General features: G+C 33.3%; 2 protein-coding genes across 3 annotated transcripts in view; one reads left to right on the plus strand and one right to left on the minus strand.

Annotated features, from left to right (window-relative positions):
- The window catches only part of SLC24A5 (solute carrier family 24 member 5), a 21,723-nt gene extending 11,462 nt beyond the window's left edge, over positions 1-10,261 (plus strand). The window contains exons 3-9 of the mRNA XM_024232515.2: positions 2,257-2,340; positions 2,434-2,537; positions 2,882-2,982; positions 4,607-4,887; positions 6,897-7,103; positions 9,033-9,134; positions 9,939-10,261. Of these exons, the coding sequence (XP_024088283.2) occupies positions 2,257-2,340; positions 2,434-2,537; positions 2,882-2,982; positions 4,607-4,887; positions 6,897-7,103; positions 9,033-9,134; positions 9,939-10,261 (1,202 nt within the window). The remainder of the gene's footprint in view (positions 1-2,256; positions 2,341-2,433; positions 2,538-2,881; positions 2,983-4,606; positions 4,888-6,896; positions 7,104-9,032; positions 9,135-9,938) is intronic.
- Positions 8,152-26,470, minus strand: part of MYEF2 (myelin expression factor 2) — a 38,099-nt gene continuing 19,780 nt past the window's right edge. Inside the window, exons 8-17 of one of the 2 annotated variants that reach the window (XM_002825414.5) lie at positions 26,126-26,175; positions 25,944-26,007; positions 21,760-21,861; positions 20,201-20,251; positions 19,841-19,909; positions 19,438-19,536; positions 19,066-19,137; positions 17,119-17,327; positions 16,988-17,039; positions 8,152-10,987 (exon numbers count right to left, since the gene is read on the minus strand). In XM_002825414.5, the coding sequence (XP_002825460.3) occupies positions 10,824-10,987; positions 16,988-17,039; positions 17,119-17,327; positions 19,066-19,137; positions 19,438-19,536; positions 19,841-19,909; positions 20,201-20,251; positions 21,760-21,861; positions 25,944-26,007; positions 26,126-26,175 (932 nt within the window). In that variant the 3' untranslated portion in view covers positions 8,152-10,823. The remainder of the gene's footprint in view (positions 10,988-16,987; positions 17,040-17,118; positions 17,328-19,065; positions 19,138-19,437; positions 19,537-19,840; positions 19,910-20,200; positions 20,252-21,759; positions 21,862-25,943; positions 26,008-26,125; positions 26,176-26,470) is intronic. The other variant, XM_002825415.5, reaches the window with a different exon arrangement.

The following is a 26,470-nucleotide window of genomic DNA, read 5'->3' on the forward strand; positions in this document are numbered from 1 at the left end:
GATTTCTAAGTACTTCCCACATCTTTCAAAATGAAAGCCAAAGTCCTTACTAGGATCCACAAGACCTTACATGATCTGCCTATTACCTTTAATCTCATCACCCACTGCTTTCCCTTGACACTCTTCATTCTAGACATGCAGGTCTTCTGTTTCTTCACCACACAGACAGCCTCTACCTCAGAACCTTTGCAATCATTTATTCTGCATAGAATACTTTTAGCCCAGGTATACAAGTGACTAGTTCCTCATTTCAAGGTCTTTAGTTACCTTCTCAATTAAGTCCTTTCTGGTTATCCAATCTAAAATTTCAATCCTTCCTCTCTGACATTTTTCTCTCTCCCCTCCCTGCCTTTACTCCTTGCAACTTATCTCTAACATCATACCTATTTTCCTTATCTTATCTGATTCCCCTTACTAAAAGTAAAGCTCTGTGAGAGCAGGAATATTTGTCTGTTTTGTTCACTGCCATATTACTAGCACATTAAAAAAGCATCTGGCATATAGTAAGTACTCAATAAATACAACAAATAAATGAACCACCAGATGACTTAACTACCACCCCAAAACTAGTGGCTAAAAACAACAATTACTTTCACAGTTTTGGGTGTTTACTGAGCTAAGCTAGGTAGTTCTCACTCAGGGTCTCTTGTGCAGCTATGGTCAGAGGATGGAGCTAGAATCATCTGAGAGCTCACTCTCTCACATGTCTGGTGCCTAGTCTGGGAATTTTCAAATTCTGGGGACTGAAACAGCGCAATTCCTTAGACATCTCTATTTCTATATGGGCTTTTCATGAGGTTTCTCCAGTATGGGGGTTTCAACAAAGTAGCAGGACTTACCATGTCGTAGCTTAAGGGAAATGTCCTGTGATTACACTAAGGAAGTCGTATCACCTTTTATGTAGGGGATTAAAGGGTTCTGGAAAACTATGTGGAGCAGAAAAATACCATAACTATTATTGTAATATACAATCTGCCACACCAAGAAACAAAAAAGGAATCAGTAAGCTCAAATGCAGTCCCAGCAGACTAGAGAACAAGGTTGACCTGAGTGCAGGCAACAGGTGGTCCCAGAGACAAAAGAAGGAAATACCGACCACCTGTGACAAGGAGTCAACCAAGCACACCAGAGTTTGAGGGTCTGGGAAGACTGAAGCATCAAAAACCAATAGGTATAGTAAACGACAATAAACATCAACAAAGAGTTGCCATCAAGTCTTGAAAACCCAAATTTTAGTTCTGACTTTGATACTAACTTTGTGACCTAGGGTAGATAATTTAATGTATGGCATGCTACCTCTACTAGCTAGTTTTTAGTTTATCAGTAAAGCCTGGTTGGAGATTTCTTATGCAAACCTATCTTGGCCTACGGCTTTCTCTGTTCCTTCCCATGGTAGGTCCCTTGGCCCTAAAACTGAAAGGACAAAAAATTTCTTAAGACTCTCATCTTGTCAGTCACTAAAGTTTATGAACTTGCATGCTTGTAAGCCTGGTGGATAGAAACAAACTATTTGTAGTATTACGTATTTTCTTATATTCCTATTCTAGAGCAAAATTTTAATAGATCCATGTTTTAAATCAATAGACTACACAATATTAAATCTAGTTATTTTCTCTCATTTGTAATTAGACAAGGTTGAAACTGCAAATTTTTTAAGAATATCCATGTTTTCTTGTGACTATCAGCCAAATTCAGCTACATTCAAATCATCAAAAATTTTCTGCATGGCAAACTGAAAAACCCCAGCCAAAGCCTCCCATATTCTGAATAATATTTTACACAAAGGTCCTATACCAGAAAATTTGAATGGATAGTTGAGATGACTTAACAGATGTGTGCAAATTTGTGAACAAGCTCTGTTCAGCTGCATTATACATCTAAAAAACTACCATCTTTTTTTCTTCTTTGAAGTTGGGTTAGGATTTCCAAATTATCTTAATTTTCAAAGCCATGCTGTTGCTACTCACCTACAAGCCCTCCAGCTCTGAACGCTTTTCTGGGTTCCAAATAACCCTATATCTGGCACTCAGGATATTCCCTTTGGTCTCCTGGCCTTCTCTCACCCTTTCTATAGAAGCATTAAGTAATGAAGTCATAAAGAAGCAAAACATTGGACTCTTTTAATCTGTGTATTTTATTTTTCTAGTTTAACAGTGGTTTTATGTGAAGCTGTAGCTTTGAGTATCTATTGTGTTTAGTTGTAAAGACATACTCTTTCACTTTATTAGGCATAACAATCATTTCATTTATGTTCAGCCCTTGGATTGTCTCAGGATGTTGCAGGCGCAACTTTCATGGCAGCGGGTAGTTCAGCTCCTGAGTTAGTTACTGCTTTCCTAGGTAAATATTGCTCCTTATACTTTTTGCTTACTCAGTGTGATTTTTATTTTCTTCAAGTTAACACTAACTTAGCTGGTACTATCTTGCACATAGGTGTATTTATCACAAAGGGAGATATTGGCATTAGCACCATCCTTGGATCTGCAATTTATAATCTTCTTGGCATCTGTGCTGCCTGTGGCTTGCTATCTAATACGGTATGTAACAAAACCATTCAACAAAATTTATTGTCTTAAAAAATTCTAAACATAACTGTTCGTCGTCTGGGATGGACAACAGGGCACTAATAATATGTGCAATCAAATTTATTAATCAGTAGAAAAACAACATGTATTCAATTTAATGTTAATCCACAAATAGCTCTTGGTCAGATTTATGAAAGTCTGTGTAAGTTAGAACACAATTTTACATTTTTTCTCTAAGCAATATGCAAAAGACAACAATATTTAACTACAAATATATAAACAATTTTAGTATTATACTAAGGATTGTACTTGAAGAAGTTACAATGTAATGGAAATAATAACTTATCATATTACAGGTCTCAACACTATCATGTTGGCCCCTATTCAGAGACTGTGCAGCGTACACAATTAGTGTAGCAGCAGTTCTTGGTATAATATATGACAACCAAGTTTACTGGTAAGCTTGAAAATAATTCTTATGTAAAAATTAGAGATTTCATGAATTTCTGATGGTTCAGTAATTTTTTTTTCAGAAATGTTATTTCAGTCACTTAATCTGCCACTTCTATACCATATTCCAACAGGTCTGTGAGTTAACCTCATCACAATTGCTGATTGAGTTCTTCTCACTAGTTTGCAATTTCTTTTTAGTCACTTCACAGTCTCCTTTTTTCTCTCACTAGTCACTGGAGACCACCACTTTTCCTTCTCCCCACTGGCTGCCTATTCAGAAAGTTTCCCGTCTCCTGTTGTCCATTAAAGCCACAACAGTTGACTTTTTCTTCTGCTGGGTTATTACTCACCAAACTTCTGATGCTCATTCAGGAGAAACTATAGCCTTCCTCTCAGAACCAACAATGCTTTAGCTTTTAATATTAAAAATTGTTTGCTTTCCTTGTGATCTCTCTGTGCCTAGCTGGTCCAAGAAAATGAAAAAGGTGGTGACTGAGTGGACAGATACTTTTTCAACTAGTAAGCAGCAGGCACCTACTAGGTCCTTATCACTATGCTAGATATCACGAGGGATAATGAAATGTAAAACACAGCTACACAGGTTATACATTGCATAAATCCAGAGGACACCAGAAAAATAGGGAAAAAAATGTAATGGTGTCCATCTGGAGAACCATAACCTTGCAGCACGGCATAATACCTGCTATCAAGAAACTTAAAACCTAGCCAGAAGCATAATTTCTAAACTAATCATCCTGTCCTCTAGTCTGTCTCCCTAAGACACTGTGTTGGTAGAGTAGAAATCCTTCTAGAACTCAGCAGTTGTCTGTAAGGGAAAGTGACTGTGAGAGTATCCAAGCTAATTCTTCCTCCATTAGGGAAATCAGAACTGTTCTTTAAGATACAGCAGACAGAGATTCACTGCTGTAAAAGGTAAATGCAAGGTTCCAATGTGATGGCATTAGCTAACTGCCAGAGTACAGGGAAACAGTTCTTGGTTCCCAGGGTATAATTTTATGTTTTAGAACATCTTGTTTTCTTGTGACTGTAAGCCAAATTCAACTACATTCAAATAATTAAAAATGCTCTGTATGACAAACTGAAAAACCCCAGCCAAAGCCTCCCATATTCTGAGTAATATTTTACACAAAGTTCCTATAAATATTTTACACAAAGTTCCTATACCAGAAAACTTGGAAAGTTGAAATAAGTTACTATATTATTTTATAATTATTATGTATTTTGGGCAATGTATTATGCCAATGAGCTGAGGCAGAAAATGTTCACCACTATTTATTAATTTTACATTTATTTTGAAAATCTCCAATTATCATTTTCATTGCATTTTTATACCTACCATTTGGAAGGAATCTACAAGTAAAAACGAGTTTGTTGATCTTGTTTTTTCAAAAAAAAAAAAAAACATAGAAGTGTCCAGCTTTTATCAATAAACATAATAATGCTGTAACCAAGTCTGGACAAATCTACAAAACAAAAAATATCTAGAAATGTTTGATTGTTCTATGGCTACTTTTGTTAGAAAATCATTCAATAGATACTGCCAAAAAGCTATCAACTCTAAAATGACTTTCACTTTTAATTTTAAAACACAAATTTCTCTTTTATAGGTATGAAGGAGCTTTACTGCTTTTGATATATGGATTGTATGTTTTGGTGCTGTGTTTTGACATTAAAATTAACCAATATATTATAAAGAAATGCAGTCCATGCTGCACCTGTCTTGCCAAAGCTATGGAGAGAAATGAACAACAGCCACTGATGGGATGGGAAGATGAAGGTCAACCATTCATTCGTCGGCAATCAAGAACTGATAGTGGAATATTCTATGAAGATTCTGGCTACTCTCAGCTCTCTATAAGTTTACATGGTCTTAGTCAGGTTTCTGAAGGTAATCACCAAATCTTGCCCATTATTAACTCTATTCACAAAAGAAAAACTCTAAAATTTCATTTCAATTCAGCAAGTATTGTGTGCTTTTTATGTAAATAAGACTGTGAAGACTCAGAAATGATAAAGACTAAGTCCCTACCTTTAAGGAACTTCCGATATCATAGGAAATACAAAATAGCTAAAGTATGAACGTTAAGTACCATAAAAAGAGAAAAATAAAGTGTGACTGTGGTTCACGAATGGGACAGATTGCCAAAATGTGGTGAGGACAGATAGGAGATTTTCACAGAGAAGGGAGCATTTAAACTGGGCCTTGCTGGACAGGAAAGATTTTAACTAATGACATGATGTTATGACCAATAAGTAGCAGCTACTGAGGTCTTCATTCCATAAATGATGCAGAGATAATACACAGAGAGCACAGTATATGCATAGTGAGGAAGGAGAGGAAAGGTAGAAAGGACTAGGATAAGAAGATTCTTAAATGCTATTTTAAGAATCTTGGAAGGTTTCTGAGGAGAGAAATTATTAGAACTGTTATCTTAGTAATGTTACCCAAAATGATGTTCACCGAACTAAAACATGAAGAGACAAGGAGGTCTATAAGAGAGGCTATTACAACAGCTGATGTGTTTACTAGGTGCCTAGACCAAGTGAAAGTGGTGGGATAAATGAGAACAGATGTGAGACTATATGACGGAAGCATCACCAAGACTATATGGGGCCAGAAAAAGGAACAAAGACACCTCCTATGTTTTAATCTTGACTGAGAAAATGGGAACACCACTTATTAAAACTGGGAACTCAGAAAAAGGGGCTGGTTTGGAAGAAAGAAGAAAAACAGCTGAGGTTTACCATTGTTTAAAGCAATAGCAAAACATTTAGGTAAATATGTTCAGTAGGAAGTCAGAAAATTCAGCTATGGTCAGAATTATAAGTTCATGGGTTACCTTTTTATAAAGTGGTTGTCCAAAACATTCTAAATGTAATTAAGCCTTTAGGAGGGTACTTATTCTAATTTACTATATAAAATTTTAAAACATGACTTTTCCCCCTTTTTACAAAAATTTTAGCTTCTACTCTTTCAGGTATAAGAGGTATGCCTCTCCAAATTAAGTTTATAATAAGAAACGCAAAAGAACCAATCCAAATTCTTTGATTATGTTAAAATTATATCTAATATTACTTAATGGCACATTGGTTGAAGCTTGGCAAACTTTTTATGAGTTGTTGTTACTAGCATTAGTGTTAACATGATTTGATCCAATTGTTACATTATTTTGTAAATGCCATACAAATTTTGAACAATTTTAAAGTAAATTCCAATTTTTATCCAATATATTATCATTACCTTCTACTAAATTAAATTGAATAAAGAAATATACTCAATTTTCATAAATTATATTTTAGATGATATACTACCTCCTACTTTAAGGTTATTTCTGTGAACTGTGGTAAAGTCTGAATTTAATAAATAAAATAGTAATGAAATAGGACAAAAAAACCACTTCCAATAAGAATTAGGATATGCAACTTAATAAAAAAATTATGCTATGATTATTTTATATTCTCTAAGTATACATTATCTGGTACATAGGACAGGCAGAGGCATCATCAATATTGTGAAGTGGAGACAACTGGAGTAGCCAGGTTAGAAGCCAGGTTAATCCCTTAAGCAAAAAGTTACTGAAGACAATCCACAGGAGACGTCCAATTGACACTTCATAAACACTATCTACAATATATTTAGCGAATGGCCCAAGACATTTTTATAGATTTAAGGCCCCAAATAAAGAAATGCTGAGTATCACATCTTACACTGTCTGCCCTAAAGTTTCAATTAGTTTCTTTTCACCAGCAATATCAGTAATGAGGTACTCAAATGTTTTAAACAGCCTTTTAAAAACTGATACAGCTAATTCATTTCAATATAGCTTTCTAAATAGGCATTTCTAACTTAATTAGCCATTTGAGAAAACTCAAAAGTGTTTAATTTTTCCACAACAGATCCACCAAGTGTTTTCAACATGCCTGAAGCAGACTTAAAAAGAATTTTTTGGGTATTATCCCTTCCTATTATTACATTACTTTTTCTAACCACACCAGATTGTAGAACAAAGTTTTGGAAAAACTACTTTGTGATAACCTTTTTCATGTCTGCAATATGGATATCTGCATTTACATATATCCTGGTTTGGATGGTCACAATAACTGGTATGTATTTTAAGTACAATAGCACAACTTGAAAATATTCATATAAGAACAAATTGCATATGTTCACTCAAAGTAGTCTAGCTACACAGCAAATTTCTTTTCAGCAAGACTGAAGATTAGTACCATTTACAAAATGATTAAGTATTACTATAACAAGATCACTGGAGTTTGTGAGTCGCATATTATATATAAACTGTATTTTCCACTGTTATTTAGCCTGGGGTACAATTCAAGAGATCTTATAAATGAAATCAAATTCATAGGATGTCTTTTTATTATGCTAAAAATTTAATCACATTCCATGGGGTCCACAATAAACTCTTTATATTGAATTCCATTCCATAATGAAAAAAAAAAACAACAACAAAAACAAAGCAAGGAGTTCTATTTTTGGGAAAACAATGGGTGCTCACTGCTTAACTGGATTATATTTTATTTGGCTTTTCAACATGGCAATACAAACATATTATGAAATGAGTGAAAAGGGTATGAAAGTTTTATTCTAGGTTTCTACTACCTTCACGATTAAGACTTACCTAATTACTGCTGTTTGGCCATAATCCACTACAGTCCCTAAACAAAAAACTATAAACAAAGACAAAAATAATCTGTAATTTCTCCTACAAAGGTTAACCCAAATTAACTTACAGCAGAGGTGAACAAACTAATGCCTGTGTGCCAAAATAACCCAGCTTATTTTTATTAGTAAGGTTTTACATATTATCTATGATTGTTTTCACAGTACATTGGCAAAGCTGAATAACTGCAACAGAAATCACACAGCCTGCAAAGCCCAAATAATTACTATCTGGCCCCTCACAGACACAAAAATCTGTTGACCCTTGACTCTTCCCAAATTAATGTAAGTCTTAGAATAGTATGCTAGCAAAAAGTGGACTATTTCTTCCTTTTTTTAATGAGAAAAATGAAAAAGTCCAATTAGCTTGCATATTATATCTATCCAAATTCACTCAGCCAGAACACATTTGACATTAGGAAAATAAAAAGAGAGCAAAAATCATGTAATAGATCACAAAACAGCCCCCAAGATGATAAATATTAGTGTTATTTATGCACATATGAATTCTAGCAAAGCCAGTAACAGAAATTAACAACCAATTCCAATTCTAGTATCAATATATAAGCATGCAATAAATAAGCTACTTTCTAATTAAGTTATTTTAATTGGCATTTTAAGAAAAAAAACAGAAAGAAAAAAAAGACGCTAAACCAAGTTTTCAATTACAACATTAAAAGAACAGTTACATATCCTTTTTTTAACTTCTCTCTGGTTGTTTCTGAGAATAAATACATTTCTGAAAAATGTTGACCTGACATCAAATTTAACAGAAGTATTAATAAATTGGGACCATATGTTAGACTCAAGTAGAAAACAGGTTTTGTTTTCCTCACAGATTAATGAATGTTCCCCCTCCCCCACCCTGCCAAAGCCCACTAAATTAAGGTATGTCACTAAAGTAGAACGTAATAAATGGTATATATACATGCTAACACATTTATAGCTTAAAGATAGCTATAATTAATTTGCTTAACTCTAATAAAAATTTTTAAGAAAGAAAAAGCGGAATGATCAGTCTCTTTAGCCAATATTCAGCACAGCCCTGATGAGATAATGGTGAACATAAACATCTTTTGTAAGAATATCAAACAGGAAAATTTCTCATTGGCAGAATCTTGGCTGTTACATATCTTTAGATATGTCATTAAAAATCTGTGCTACCTAGGTTACCCGAATTACCAGCCTGATTCAAATATGTTGCTAGCTAAAAAACTAAGCAAGCACATATTGGCTCTGAATTCTAAAGGTGCCTATTTTATTTTTGTTCAGGATGGAAATACCCAAAATAACTGCAAAGGATGGTTAGTGAATCTTTAAGATTTGTAACTTGAAATATCTGTTTATTACAGGGGAAACACTAGAAATTCCAGCTACAGTAATGGGCCTTACTTTATTAGCAGCAGGAACAAGCATACCAGACACAATTGCAAGTGTATTGGTTGCAAGAAAAGGTAAGAACTAGGTCCCTCAAGCTGCAATGGTCATTCTACAAGGCTAGAATGAGTAAAAAGTAGCTTTAAAAATGTTTACTTCCGGCGGGTGTGGTGGCTCGCGCCTGTAATCCCAGAATTTTGGGAGGCCAAGGCGGGTGGATCATGAGGTCAGGAGTTTGAGACCAGCCTGACCAACATGGTGAAACCCGGTCTCCACTAAAAATACAAAAATTAGCTGGGCGTGGTGGCATGCGCCTGTAATCCCAGCTACTCAGGAGGCTGAGGCATGAGAATTGTTTGACTCCAGGAGGCTGAGGTTGCAGTGAGCCGAGATTGCGCCACGGCACTCCAGCAGCCTGGGCGACAGAGCGAGACTGTGTCTCAAAAAAAAAAAAAAAAAGTTTACTTCCTCAGTAACATACTTTGAAGGGGGGAAAAAAAGTGACTCCAGAGAGAAAAGTTTACTATTTAATAGCAGGTTAATTTCACTCAATCTAATCCCCCAAATAATATTCATTTGAAATGTGCATTAAATAGTAATTAACCATTAACCATGTTAAATTACAATGAAAAGCAACAAGTAAGCTATATACCTTATTGAAAAATGGTTTAATAAATATAATTATTAAATAAATGTTAAGACTTTAAATACTAACCCAAGAAAAATTTAAAAATACAAATTCAGTAAGACTTTTGCTCTAACAACAATTTTCCAAAACGAATCAACAACAAAAAAGTATCCAGTGTTTCTTTTCTTATGAAGATTATTAATAAAATACAGTATTGGTAAGCACATTTTAACAGTATGCTTTTCTTTTGTAGGGAAAGGAGATATGGCTATGTCTAACATCGTGGGATCCAATGTGTTTGATATGTTGTGCCTTGGTATTCCATGGTTTATTAAAACTGCATTTATAAATGGATCAGCTCCTATAGAAGTAAACAGCAGAGGACTAACTTACATAACCATCTCTCTCAACATTTCAATTATTTTTCTTTTTTTAGCAGTTCACTTCAATGGCTGGAAACTAGACAGAAAGTTGGGAATAGTCTGCCTATTATCATACTTGGGGCTTGCTACATTATCAGTTCTATATGAACTTGGAATTATTGGAAATAATAAAATAAGGGGCTGTGGAGGTTGATATTATTAATAGTGTTATGCAGAAAATATGAATGGCAGCGAGCGGCAGAGAGAAAAATCCATTTCTTCATTTAAATCAAATTTTTAAAATCCTGAACCTTAGAATCTAAAACTTACTTACAGTAATTTAAAACCAACCAAAATCACATCCTAATTTTTCTGAGCCCTTTCTTTTCATGAAAAATTACATATTATAAAACAGAAGTTTGGGGGGGAAAAAAATCTATGTTTTACCATACAATAAGTTGACAAAAACTGGAGAAACCAGAACAAACAAATCCAACTATGTAGTACTGAAAACAACAGGAAAATGGCTTATTTCATTAAAAACAGTATAACCATTCATTTAAACTGAATGACCAGACTTGCTGTCTTTAAAAACCCAAACTTGAGATTAACAAAAATTACAGTATATTTTTAACATTATACTGTTAAAAGCTGGTGGGAGTTTTAAAAGTTCATTTTTACAGCTTTTGTAAGCATACAATATTACTTTAAAAAAATGACTTTTACTAGGAGATTCAGCAAAACAGATGTAGGAATGTTCCAACCATGGCTTGAAATTATGCATTACGATCCAAGCGAACATCAATTTCTCTGCCACTGATTTTTATGCCATTCATTATTCTGCAGGCTTTTTCAGCTGATTCTGGGGAGTCAAATCTGACTGTTCCACAGCCTTTTGACTTTCCATTCTCCATTTTTATTTCTGCAAACATTACATGACCTGTAAAATAAAAGTTACAGAATTACCAGTCAGTTTAAATGAGTTCCATTTCACTGTATAGGTCTGAAATTCCTCATAGCCAATTGTGATAATTAATTTGATTAAAAACATTAATTACTTAAAATAAATAATATAAGCATTATATTTGGACTAAAATACAATTCATATAAAGTAATAAATATATACATATTAGAATATACAAAATTGGAATCAGGAAAGATTTTCTTAGGATTTAATGTATTTTATTTATGTTAAATCCCTAATTCCTGAGGTTAATTTTATAAGCAATAAGTCAAGCCAGCACAAAATGCCACCAACTCACCATGCCCTATAACAAACTTACACATTTAAACAAAATTATTTTTAGAATAAATGGTTGCTTACTGCCCAGTCTCCCTAATCTCTCTTTCCTTCCCTTTTATCCTCATTTCACTCCTTTATCCCCTGCAAACAAGTGCAACTGACCAGAAATCTAATTTCTATCAGGCTACAAAGGGCCCCACTAATTCTGCTTTGCAACCACAGTGCCAAAGCCGTTTATTCAATATCACAATTTGAGCTCAAAGTCTAAGAATGGCACCAAATATGCTACGGAAATAGTCATGGGAAGAGATAGCACAGATTTAAATTAATAAAGGTAAAAACAGTGATGTCAAGGAGAATATCAGAGAAGCTTCAGGAAAGAGGAAGAAAACCAGAAACCTGTCCTTATGCAGTTATAGTATCATTGCTAACTCTAGAGACTGGTATCTGAAGTAAATCAATACCATTTATCAAAATACAAAGTGGCCATAAGAATTCATCACTACAACAGAACACTTTTAAGAGTAAAAGGGGGAGTTATCAATAATTACACATAAGTAACAGATATAAAGGGAGACTATCCCCAGGCAAACTGGAATGCATGGTCACTCAATCCAAACAGGTCATAAATTTAGGGTGTGACTACTTACCAAAACATTTCCCTCCCCACTAGATGTACATGTCAAAACAAATCAAGTTAGAAGACTTTAAATATTATAGTTGCCAGGTCACTATGGGCTAATTTTAGTGTGGCAACCAAATCAGACAGCCAGACATATTTAGTTCTATAAAGGGAGGAGAAAAAAAAGGAGAAAGGTAAAAGCAAGAGGGCCTGTCAAAAAACTGCATAAGCCCTTTCCAGATGATAAGATCAAATTTTAATATCAATCCATAAGGAAGTTTTTTTTTCTGTTGAAATCTTGATCTGAATAATCTCTTACCTATAACATGATGGACTACTTTATACTTTCACTTTTTCATCCACTCCCTATTACTGCATTTCTTTTTGAAAACCAACTGGTAGTCAACTGCTCACCTACTAAACACTAATTAAATGGTCTAGGATAATAAATGTCATACTGAGACAAAACAAGTATCTTGTTACACAGGCCAGATAGTCTTTAAATGTGTTCTGAAAAGTTATAAAATAGGCTAATCTCCAGAGAAATTACATGATAATGGTTAAAGTAGATGCAAATAATATTTATCCCACAACTGGAATGAAATGGGGAAAAAAAGCAAAAACACAGCAATCACATTTTCTAATAAACATCATAAAATGAAACTGGAAAACACATTTTAAAACAATTTAAAGATAAATGCAGCACAATTTCCAGAGTCCTCTTAATATCTTGAATGCTGGTACCTGAAAAAAAGCAAGTTTAATTAAAGAAGCTGTTGGTAAACGACAGCACCTTACAGTTATTTTGAAAAGAACTGTGGAAGATTTTCAAGGGCTTTTAAGGTTAAAGGTTCTTCCTCATCTTAATTTTACCTAAAAACGTAGAGTTTTTCTTAAGTATCCCATCATAGATTTATCAGCAAGAGTAAAGTTCACCTAAGCAAGAAATCTTCTTCAAAACCTCAAAAGAAAATATGTCACTATTTCTTGCATAATCTGTCTCTCCATCTTTCAGGACAGTTTCTCTTTTTTGTTTTTCTCTTAAATTGTCTCTTTCAGTTTAGAAATCAGCATTCAGACCTCCAAATTCCTGACCTCACAATGACCTCAAAAATTTTCTAGTTGACAAGGTCCCTCAGCTAAGATACTTGAACTTTCTTACAGTTCTGATGTTCAAGCTATATGGACAGCAGCCCATAAATATTTGTTTTATGGTTAGACTGCTCCCCTAAAAAGAATCCCAGCAGGACAGAACCAGAAACAGTTATAAATGTTCTAAGTTTCTTCCTGATCCTATAAAAACACCAACTGAAATATTTTCTTTTCTAAAGTTAAATAATTGAGGAGAAAAAAATTAGTTTCAAACAGCTGATTAAAATCAGACCTGCCTGACTTTTTACATGCTCTGAGAACTTCCTCAACTAAGTTAAATATCTAATAATCTTGTACGATTCCAAGAAAACAAAAACAGGACTGATATTTTGGCAACAGCACAGGACAAAATAGTATGCCATGAGAAATCAGTATCACAGAATAATCAAACATATTGCTGTTACATATACTAGTAATAAAAAGGATTTGTCCCACAGTAAAAGAAACCTTTCTCTTTTATTTAACCCAGCCTATTAACATCTTGTGGGGTATATTTTGGGATATGCCAGTATAAAAACACATGTAAAAATAGACCAAATTAAAGGATGTTCAATAAAATCTACTGCCTACATGAAGTTGTTAACACAACCACGGATGAAAAAAGGAAAATCAGAAATTCTACGATAAGAAAACATAATAAGGATAAAAGGGATAGAAAAGCAAAGTATTCTGTTGTTTCTTTATAAACAAAAGACAGAGCCTATCAATGAATGCTCATCATATATCATTTGTACTATTAATGCAATTTTACTCTTAAGTTATTCTAAAGTCCACTCAAAATGCTTGAAGCAGCAAGTACTTCAATCAATAAAATCTACCATAAGCCTCCATTTTCCATGCAGTTAACAAGCACACTGATGTAGAAATACCACATAATGGAAATCTGTGGAACAAAGTTATATCTTTTTATATGGCTTATAGCAAGAATAACTGAGAATGGGTTTTCCTTGTGCTGAAGTTCTAAAATGTTATAGTCTTGCATCATACTGAGCCAGAAGGCCAGAACGCAGCTAAAGTATACAGATGACATGGGAGCACATTTAAAAGACTATGCCCATTTGACCCTATTAGCACAAGCTGAAATGATGTGGGGTCCAATACTAAACAGGTTAATTTATTTATACTCAGCCTTTTTGAAAATGCAACTCTCTGAGGAATTACACAAGGCAAGATAAAAAGATAGATCTCTTTTGCTACAGGAAAGATGTGTATCTTACCAGCCTGGGGTCAAAAATGTTACCTTTAGGGGCCTGATGGAACTAGAAAATAGCAGTTACATTCACTTATTTCTCATCTTGTTATATTTGGAAAGATCTGAAAACAATCTTTTCTGAATTACAAAGGCTGAGAAAATGTTCTATTGAGGGTAATATAACCCATAATATAACATTTACTCAGCCTTTGTAATTACTCCATCAAGAACAGTTAATCACTAGAGATAATTTATAAGCAGAGGGGGTTGCCAGTGGCACCCTTTACTGACAGATATTGTTTATGGGAGTTGCATGGAGTACTACTAGATTCTTACTAAGAAGCAAGCAAGAGAATATACTTACTCTCTTTGGGCTTACAAGAAAAACAACAACAGAAGACTGCCTTTTACTGCCCAAGAGGCCATTACTGGCTTGCAGCATGTTAAAAAGAAATGTCTCATACTAAGAAAAAGATTTATAAATAAGTGACATGGCAGAAAAATGGATGGTTCAGTTCATACTAGCTAGATAATCTGTACAGTTGTCAATAGCTGGACACTTAATTCTATATTATTATAACTTTCTTTCCCATCAATGTAGTTCAAGGTTAAAAATAAGGGAGATATAAGGATTTGTGTAAATATGGTATTATCTTAATATAAAATCTGAGTCAGAAACTTTTACAAAAGAATTGATAAAACAAAAATCAGTAATCTTAAAATATAATTATAGATTAATCAAAAAAGGATTATAAGAATAGAGCTAAAATAGCAAAGTAAAGAATAATAATTTAACCATTATTTTATATGGCTAAAATACTATAAAAATTTTCTATGTAGATTTGAATGCTTTTTCCTTTCAAAAAATGTCTTGCAATTGCTGATGTCCTCATGTCAAAACAATGCCACTCCAACCAGAAGCCCACCAAACACCTGAAGTTTGCTGCAAGCCTTGCTCATATCTAACCTCAAACGGAAAGCAGCCTACAAAGAATAAAGAACAGTCAACTCAACATTGGTCACCTTTTCATTGTCATTTCTTTGTCCTGCTTTGCTCTTTATCTTGCTAAGTTTCATTTCTACTTTTAACATAATGTCATATCTCATTTGGAGATTTTTTTTTCACTCAAACTAAATCAACAGAGATTATACTTGCTGCCACTGCTCCTCATTTGATGTATTTCACTAAGACCCTATATACATTCTTTCCTCGGTAGTCTACAGGATTCATGGCCAGACACTGCTTACTCATTCTGATAGATCTTCTTACTCCTGCAAAGAAGACCAATACCTCAAGGCCACTTTACTATTTTGCTTTCTCTTAGTGGTGACTATTAACCAGTTGACTTGTTTTCAACAACTTTTTCTTGAATTTTTGATTAGTGCAAAATAAAAGGATGATCAAGAAAGAGAGTCAACAGAACATCCTAGACAAATTCATGTTGTATGTTCTTTGAGGGCAGAAGCATCTGACTTTGTTCACCTTCAAAATTCTAGTGCCTAACAGACTGCCAAAAACACGTTTGTAGATTTAATGAATAAATTACTGAATAAATGAACATCTACCCAGAATACTTAACTTATAAACTTTTCATAAACTCTTACCATATGTACAGAGGCAATAAAAGGAGCTAAGATAAAAAGACAGTTCTTGCCTTCAAGAGCTTCCACGTAAGATGGAAGAAAACTTGAACAAATAACTATTAATATAATAAAAGCTACAAAAGAGTTAGATATAAAGAAATATGAGATAATATTATCTCTGTAGGGGCCACTAAGGCTGTTTTGTGACAGAACACTAAACCTATTCCTTCATGACCTTAGAAATTACACATATGCTACCTGACCTCAGATATTATATATATACTATCTTATGTAATTTCCTATTGTGACTACAGTCGCTGAGATTCCATGCAATAGCAGAAAAATACTAATGCTAGCAAAAAATATTTTACTTTGTAACACTCACATGAATTCTCTCATTATTGCAAAAGAAAGAAAAAGTGAGAATTTAGTCAATTAAGATATGTGTAACAAAAGTAAGTATGGTATATAAAAAGCTCTTTTTTAAAAGTAATAAACCACCTAATCTTCCACAGACCTATGGAACACATTAAGGTTGTATAAATAGTATCATTATAGTTAAGAACAGTTTATAAAAGAATAATTAGGGCAACCAAAATGTACCCATGTCCAAGGCATTCCTGGCAGTGGGTTGTATGCTACCAGCTAGGTTTCCTGTGTTGGGTAGGAATACAGTGTATGTAGAATGGGTCTCACCTATTAACTCCTTTATCAATTGGACATCAGCATCTCAATTGGTTATGCTGATAATCCCCTGCACTATATTATAAACAAGGAAATAAATATACCATTTATTAATATTTCTCTTGAGAAAAAAAGTTTAATGTAAAGAATGATAATGTATTTATCTTTTTAAAATGAGGTAATAAAATAAGCCCTATATTTATTAACAGAAAACAATGATAGGGTATATCCTAAACCTTGTTACCTAAACCTTGTTATTACCTAGTAGTAATAGCACTGCTCTAAGTCAAAAGATAGTGAAATAATTCAGTTATTTGAAGTGGAATTAGACCTGGCACACTATCAAGACTATCCAGGAATAGGCATCTGGACAGGCAAAGGTCTAAACACAGTGTATAAAAGTTTAAAATCAATTTTCCTCCATAATCAATATCAACATATCTGCAGTCATTTGCATACTTACCACACTGACTGAATTTCTCTTTTAGTTTCTGCCAAGTCAAGTCAAAAGGTAGCTAGAATGAAAAGAGGTATTAGTAACATATATACAAGAAAAAAAAGAATTTCAATCATCCTTAATATTTATTTGCTTACATTTCTGACAAATATCTGGTTGCCTTTGGAGCCTATTCTCTCTCTCATGCCGCTTCCCATTGGACCCGATAAAAATCCTCGATCCATATCGATGCTCCTTTCCAGTATAGCTCCTATACCTGGTCCCATTCTATCAAAGCTGGAACTCATCCGGTCCAGTCCCATCCCCATTCCTCCAGTCACACTGTTCATGCCACCCATTCCACCACCTGGATTTTCAAGAAAGGACGGGGGGATTTGGGAATTTTGTGTTTTTGTTTCAAAAACATAAGGAAAAGGAGAAGAGGAGAAAGGAGGAAAAGAAGAGGAGATAATCATTTTTGAGAAAGAAGGGGGAAATTAATTTGTTTATATAATTAAATAATATACAAACATAAAATTATTTTCATACAGATAACAACTTTCCAAAGAACAGAATTTGCTTACGTATACATTTAGTTAGCTGAGAAATTCTAGCCACTGTATAAATACATTATACATATATAACTGTATAAAATTGTATTCTGATCACTAAATATATCATATAAATAAATAAATCCTCTACCAATCACTGCTTCCAATAACATGACAGTTGCTCTGATCCTTATTTTTATTTTCCAATAATATCAAGCATAATAATTGCTAGAATAAAGATACACAGAGATAAATTCAAATTATTACAACTCTAGCACTCAAGCCGCTCTCATCATACTCTCCTACAAGTAAATATTCCTTTCCTAGCTTATCTTTCACCTCAACATCTTCACCTCTGTTTCCCAGTTTTTATTCTTATGGTAATTCAATACTCATAGCAAAACATAACTTTTAATCTCAATATTATACAGAACTTGTCAAGGGAACAAAAAATGCTATTACTCCCCGTTAGCCAGAGCTTAAGAATTTAGCTCCGAACTCATACCTACTTCATTCTTATGCACTGACTCGATTTCCTGTCCTTTTCAATTACTCCCATCTTACTCATTATCAAACCTTTTGTCTTGTACATAATATCCCCAAACATGGAAATCCTAAAAATTAACATCACCCTCAAATTGGCTTTTTGTGAATAACCAATATAACATCAGGGAAACAGAAGTACAAACACTGAGATAAAAGAGGAAGGTAAGGAAGTTAGGACTAACAGGAAATGGCTGAGGCTAAAAGATGATGGAAGGAGGAATAAAATGAGGAGCAAGATACAATGGAAGTAGATGTCTTCAGCTGACAGGATTTTAGAATTTACTCTTGGAATAGTTCAAATAAGTTGTATTTTCTATTTGTGAAATTTGATCAATTAAAGGAAGTCAATAAAGTATGGAGAGCTCAGAGATGTGTCCCAGTAAGCAAAAGAGGTTAAAAAAATAATAATAAATAATCCATGTATTCAGGCTTAATATAAGGCCTAAAAAGTAGTAGTGGAAATAGACGGATGGGAGATTCAGCATTCCCCAGTGTTGCAACTACTCTTGATGCTATTACGGGAAAGGTTCAAGAGGAAAAGAATTAAGTACCTCTTTCAACCTTAGCCTGACTCAAGCTCAGGAGATGCCTAAGAGTGCTATATCTGCATTTACCAAAAGACATAGATGTTTACAAATAAAATAAGCTAGTCACTAATAGCTATTATAGAAAATAAGCAAGGAAACAAAGTTGGTGCTAAAGCAAAAGTTGTTCCTGACACATGATCAGAGAAATCCCCAGATTCCTTCGTTGGAAAGAAGGTTCTTGGATTGGCTGTTAACACATAGTTTAGAAATATCAAAGAAGTAAAATTCAAACAGTTAATTTAGAAATTTCAAACAATAATCAAACAGAAAGGCTTTGCTCAATTACCAAGGTTTCTCAAATTATAGCAAGACACATTAACATATAAGAACAAAGTATTACTATACTACAATAACTACTCTTGCAAAGTCTTTGCAAGCACTCAAATATTACTGAATAAATTCTAGTAAAATTTAAACCTACTTATTCCAGATCCTACTGGACCCATGTTAGAAGCTCCTATTCTTCCTGCAAACCCTCCAATCATTGCACTGCCTAAACAAGGATGGAAAGATAATATACTAATTAATTTAAATAATCATACTTTAAAATTCCCAAGGTACTATGTGCTCTGATTTACAATAAATGAAAAGCATAAAGTCTTCTGAAAATAGAGTTCAAATATGTAAGATGTTGAAAAAGAGAGCTAGCATATTAAAATTCTTAAAGTGTTTTCTTCAGGTAATAAGTTGTATAAAACATTATGATTTTCTGATTTTTCACAAAAAAAGAGAAACCAAATTTCGAAAATTATAGCCTACAAAAAGAAAAGGAGAAGTATGCAGCCAGCCCTACCAAGTCTACCAAAGGAATCTCCAAAGCCTCGATTTATTCCAATATCACCACGTCCAAAATCTCGCTCCATGCTACTAGTCATCGCACCACGGTACAGCTCTGAAAAAATTGTGCAACAAATTAACCCTTTTCAAATATATCAATACATGATGAAAACATTCAGGAATGTATCTAAATTATGAAAAGACAGCATAAGTCACAAATACAAAATAGTCTGTCATTTACCCAATTTACCTCACATGCCACACATATCATCCCCATTCCCCAGGCCTGTCCTTATCCCCTAGTGCCTATATGCCTTCTGAAGACATTTTTAGCACACATTCCTAAGTTATAGGGGGGAAATATTAATAATAGGGAAAACTAAATGTGCACACACTTCCCACTGCATACATTTACCTACCTCCCATTCGGCCAACTCCTCCAAATCCTCCCATGCTATTCATTGCTTCCAGACCACCAAACCCTATTCCTATGGAATAAAGATTAATTTTGAGATCCAACTGTCAGTCATGTAGCTGAAAGGTACATTTTGTAAATGTTAAATCTCACCAGTAAGCTCTTCATCCACCCTACCTTGTGCAGCTACTTCTTAACACATCACCTTCCTTTAAGTATGTACCAGGCTCAATTTCTGCTAGCAGCCTTTAGAACATGAGCCAACAATAAACCATGACTTTTTTTCCATGGAATTCTCAACACAGTTTCTAGTTTATTAAAAATGGTGATGGGTACATACAAAAAAACAAATCTTTATACATACCTCCTCCAATTCTATTCATTCCTCCAAAACCTGGACCATCCATTCCCATACCTCAAATAAAATACACAGTATGTACTTTAAGTATATTTTATTTTTATGACTAAAAGATGATATAATGCATTATAGCAAAATAGATACCACTGGTATAACCACAATGAAACACTAGAGAAGCGGTAGGGTACAGGAGGCATGGTTTAAAGTGCTATGCCATAGCAGCTGTCTAATCATGAACCTTCAAAAGGGTTTCTTTGAACATTTATCAGACAAGAAAGCAAAATTCACTAGTAACACCCATAACATTCAGTTAGAGAATATCTAGAACTAGGTAATCATTCATCACATTCACTTTTTTTCCACAATAAACACACAAATATACTATCAATGATTTTTTTTCCAGCATAGACACAGAAATAGCATTACAGCAGATTTAGAGATCAGGCCAGAATGCCAGGACTCTCTAAACATCGCAGTTAAAAGAGCAGTAAAAATTTTTAAAATATAAATAGTATGTATTTAGGAGAGGGGAGGTAGGTGTGAGAGTCTAAGGGTAAGGGAGAAAACTTGTTTGGATCAGAATGATTATGATAATGAGCCTCATAATTTAAAGTGTGACTACAGCATCTCGACAAAAATAGGAATCTGATAGCACTTATTAGTCCATCAATTAAAACAGTAATTCACAAAGTATGGTCCAGGGACTCTTGAGGGTTCAATACGTCAAAACTATGTAAGTCACCAAATACTACTAAGACATTATTTGATGTTTTACCCTCATTCTCTTGAGTTTAAGGTGTAATTTTCCAAACACTATATGATGTACAATATCACAAAACACTAAATGCAGAAACAGATATAACAGCAATATTAAGCCAAACACTAAAAAGATGTGTGGAAAGGTAAAACAATGCCACTCTCCTCACCAATTTCTTTTCTGCATTGAAAAATAGTTTATTTTCTTAAAGCTTTTATGTATGTTAACATGTAATGAGTTTATCATTTTTTAATATGTAATTTTTTTAATTTCTAATTTTTCATTTATAATACAGTAAATACTGGTAATTATAACTACATAAACAAAGCATTTTCAGGTTCTCAACAAATTTTAAGATATAAAAGGGTCCTAACACCAAAGTTTAAAAACCAATCTCTAAAAATGACCTGTGAGTTCTTCCAGGTGAGCAGCCAAATAACTACCTGAAAAGCCACCTTCCCAACTGGATAAACAAATTTTAGTTGCCTATGATATGGTAGCATTTCAGCTACTCCATAAATACTGTTCATACATGATATATTCTCCTTCTGCCTTCAAGACATTTCAAAATCCAAAATGCTAAAAGGCTAGCTACAACATAGCTGGCCCCAAAGAAACCCTCCTGACTTCTGCCTGTCTCTTTCATGTTAGCTGTGCTCAAGGTCTCATTCCTTTTTCAGAATGAAGTGACACCGTAAATATCTATTAATTAGAGTCCTTTAAACATTATTAAAGACCACATCAATGGAGGCTTTATTAGCTAGCATATGTATCATTTAAAAAGAAAAGAGGAAGTTAGAATACTCACCACCTGGACCTAAATTTCCCATTACTCCACCTATGTTCAACTGGCTGGCACTAATAGGCTGTCCACCTGGACCAAGTCCCATCCCAATGCCTCCAAGACCACCTAAAACAAAAATGAGAACAATCATTACAAAGATCTATATATGATTAACTAATTGGCAATAAAATTTTTTAAACAGCTATATACCTGTAGTAGTATCTCTAAAATTTCTGCAAATTTTCAAACAAAAGCACTGGTTCTTGTTTTTATCTAGAAAGTAGCACACTGAAGCCCGACTATAAAACCATTTATTAATGAGAAGTGTTTTATGAAATAAAACATGATATAATATAAAGTACACCTTATACCCCACTTAAAGGTACACTGAAAGGAATAATAAAATACCTAGAGGATTTTGAATATCATATCACCTTATATATGGCATGCATATCTGAAAATGAGCATCTTGCCCAAATTTGTAGACCCACTTAAAATTTGATAATTACTTTTTAAATGGTTCAAATCAAACTAAAAAGTCAATAACCATGGAAGTATAACACTGAATAAGGCAAATATTATATTACCTAGTTTTCTCATTGATATAAATATTTATTTATATTTATATGGCACCTTAAGTGTTTCCACATCTATTGTCCATAGAAGAGGAAATTTTTGAGACCTTAGATTACTTGCATAATGACATGCAGCTGATTTTAAGACTTTGGTCTTTGCTGTCAAACTGCACAAACTGCACAGGAAGGACAGATTACTTATAAAGAAAGGAGGATTCAACAAATAGCTGACTTAAAAGCAACAGTGTAAACATGAAGACTGTAGAATACTTTCAAAGTGCTTAGAGAAAATAATTATCTTTATACAAGTTAAACTATCTTTGAAGACATTTAAAACCCAAAATTAAGAGAATTTACTAATAAAAGATCCTCACTTAAAAGAGCTTCTAACATATATGCTTCAGAGGAAAAAAATTAGTGCCAGAGTCTATAAAAGCAGAGGAGTGATGACACAAGAAAATGGTAAATAACATTGTCTAATTCGCAGGACAGAAAAAAAAATAGTACAGAACTAATAATACAGAACTAAAATGCTGAGCAATGATAGTATAATTCAGTAGGAAAGTGACTGCGTCCAAAGGTCACTCTACTATTACATAAAAGAATAATTATATTAACTTCAGGCTTCATAGAAATATTAAAATATCCAGAACAATCCAAGATAGGAGAAAAATAAGTATTTGTAAGACAGAAAAATAAGACACAAAATAATATAATGGAAATTAATCCAAATGAACCAATACATGTGAAGAAATTGAACTCTTCAATTTCATGGGGAAAAAAACTATCAAAGCGATTTTTTTAAAAAGTCTAAGCCCAGCAATAACACTCTTTATAAGGGGCATGCCTAAAACAGTAAAAAAATAGGAAAAATGTACCAGGCAAGTACTAAACAAAATAAAGCTGCTGTACTTACATTAAAATGAGACCAAAGACTCAAAGTAATTACTAGAGAAAAAAATCACCCTATAAAATTTTTGATTCACTAGGAAAATATTTCAATTCTAATCTAGATGCACCTACTAAGCTAGATTAAAAATATTTAAGTAAAAACAAGAAAAAGTAAACAAATCCACTATTCTATTGAGCAATTTTACCAGACACATAAGATAATAAGATAAACAGTGTTACAGCAGAAAAATTATTGGATCTAAGACAATTTAAATGATTAACAAACTTGATTTAATGAACATATATAGATCACTGCACTCACCAACTATACCCAGAATACTAAGAAAAATGTGCCATATGGTAGGCCATCCATAAGTCCAAATTAATTCCAAAGAATCACACTCACATATAAACCATGTTCTCTGACCACATTGAAATGAAAAAGTACAAAGGAAAAAAAAAACGCATACATTTGGGAATTGAAAACTTCTATTTTCAAATCATACATGGCTCAATAAGAAATCATAATGGTAATTTTTTTTTTTTTTTTTTTTTTTTTTGAGACAGAGTCGCCCTCTGTCACCTAGGCTGGAGTGCAGGGGCACAATCTCAGCTCACTGCAACCTCTGTCTCCCAGGTTCAAGCAATTCTCCTGCCTTAGTCTCCTGAGTAACTGGGACTACAGGCATGCCCCACCATGCCTGGCTACTTTTTTTTGCATTTTTAGTAGAGACAGGGTTTCGCCATGTTGGCCAGGCTGATCTCGAACTCCTGACATCAAGTGATCCACCTGTCTCGGCCTCCCAAAGTGCTGGGATTACAGATGTTAGCCACCATGCCCAGCCCATAATGGTAATTTTTAAACACTCTAAAAACTGACCCATCATAAAAATGCTCCACAGCAAAACCCATGTACTAACTTTATAGTCATAACTGCTTATATTAGAAAGGAAAAGCTACCAATTTGAAGTAAGCATTCAACTTAAGGAGTTAGGACAAAAACAAACTAAACCCCAATAAATAGAAGGAAAAAATAAGAAGGCTAAGTGCAGAAATTAAAAATACAAAACATCCAAATTCAGTTATTTGAATACACTATTAAAACTGACAAATTTCTAACAAAATTAACCAAGAAAAAATAAAAATTGCAAACATTCAGAATTTTTAAAACAGAAACATAGATGTAGCAAAAACTTAAGAGATAATTTAAGCCAAAATATTTGAAAATGAACAAAAACAGAAAAAATCCTTAGAAAAATAGAAATTACAAAAATTGACTCAAAAAAACGATAGAAAATATAAACCATCAGTAGTTAAAAACTTCCCAGAAACAACAGAGGAAGGCCAGTTTTACACATAATTTCTAACAAATATAAAGAGAACATACAATTCTGATAAAAAATAGCAAATACTTTCCAACTTAATACACAATAACTAAAAATTAAAATAACCTAAAAAACAGAAAAATGTATAAAATGTGGTATCAGCAGTTAAAATGAAGAAACTAGAGCTACATCTATCAACATAAATGAATCTCAAAAACAATTTAAAAAAAAAGCAAGTTACATAATACATTATGATATCACTCAAATAAAATTTTAAATCCAACAAAACAATTCCCTATGTTTATGGATGTACAAACGTGTAGTCAAATTATTAAAACCTAAATGATAGATACTCTATCCGTAAGTTGTTTCCTCTGGGTAAGGCATAGTTGAAAGATGGGCAAGGGAGATGGGGAAGCTCCATTTTACCGTAAAATTTTATTTATTTTAAAGAAAAAAATCTACAACAAATATGGCATATGATAACTATATGAGTAATTTTACTTTTGTCTGTATATTTCAGATTTCTTATAAGAATACTTTAAAAACCAGAGAAGATGCAGTGAAATAGTAAAAACAATAGCTAATATTTATTGAGTGTTTACATTATGCCAAAATGATTCTAAGTGCTTTATATTAATTCATGTAATACTCATGTCAACCCCATGAAGTAGACACTATTATTCTCCCCACTTTTCAAAGGAGGCACTGAGACACATAATACAATAAGTATATTACACTGTTATAGTCATTTTGGAAAATAATTTGATAATACTAACCCATGAGAACTGTCAATCTACCTCAGAATATCTGTCTGAAGGAAGTACCCAACAACATTACAAAGATTTGTGAACAAAAAGGCATGTGTTACTCTGTGGTTACTCAAAAGAAAATAAAAGTTAAAACACCTAAAATACAGAACAGTGAAATAGTTATGGAACATCTATATGATAGACTATTATACTACCAATAAAAATGTTTGAAAAGAATCTTCAACATGAAAAAATGCTTATACTCTGTTAAACAAAAAATAATTCAAAATTATTTTTGTTCCCAACTGTGTAAAAAATATACATAGCAGGCTAGAAGAAAATACACAAAAATGTTATAATGAGGTTACCCACAGATGGTGAAATTACAGAGGACATTTTTTCCTTCAAGTGTATAAATTTACCAAACATTTTAGAATGTATTGCTGATTAGTCAGGAAAAGTTACCAAAGAGAAAAAAAAAAATGGCACATAACACTTATCTTCTCAGTCTTCCTAATCAATAGCGCCAAACTATCTTCATAACTCCAAACTAATCCCAAATTGTGAGAAACTAGGATGTAGGCACAAAAACAAAGTGTTGCTTAGCACATAATAAAACAAACCAAAAAAAGCCTATGTTGTTTCTCATAATAGCTTTTACTTACGTGGTAATTGTGGTGTTTTACCATCATGTGAACGGTACTCTTCATGAGGAACAGACTTGTCATCCTAATTGCAAGAAAGTTTATAATATGGTTAACATATTACCACAAAGAACTGTAATGTAGAAGAGAACCAATAAAAGATCTGAAGAGGTTGGAGGCTGAAGTGATATACAGGAACTCACCATTTTCACATGCATAGGTCTATCAAATAAAAACTGCCCATTGAACATAGCTGTTGGTTCAGTCAAGGTAAGCCAGTTAAGATAACTATAAAATTATAACAGAACACAAACTAATTTTTAATAATCTTAGAGTCCAACTATCTCTGATATTTTAATTAACATCTTTAATACTTATTCATATTAGCCACTTTCATATACTCAAAAAAAATTCAATTCTTTGCTTTATGGTTTTATTTCATCAATAAGATGTATTTTTAATTCAACCATTGAAAAAAGTAAACTTGTAAAGCTTCGCTTAAAGTAATTGCATTAATATACAATGGATTACACAATTGTTAAATGCAT

This window comes from Pongo abelii, chromosome 16 (assembly GCF_028885655.2).
Source record: "Pongo abelii isolate AG06213 chromosome 16, NHGRI_mPonAbe1-v2.0_pri, whole genome shotgun sequence".
Lineage (NCBI taxonomy): Eukaryota > Metazoa > Chordata > Mammalia > Primates > Hominidae > Pongo > Pongo abelii.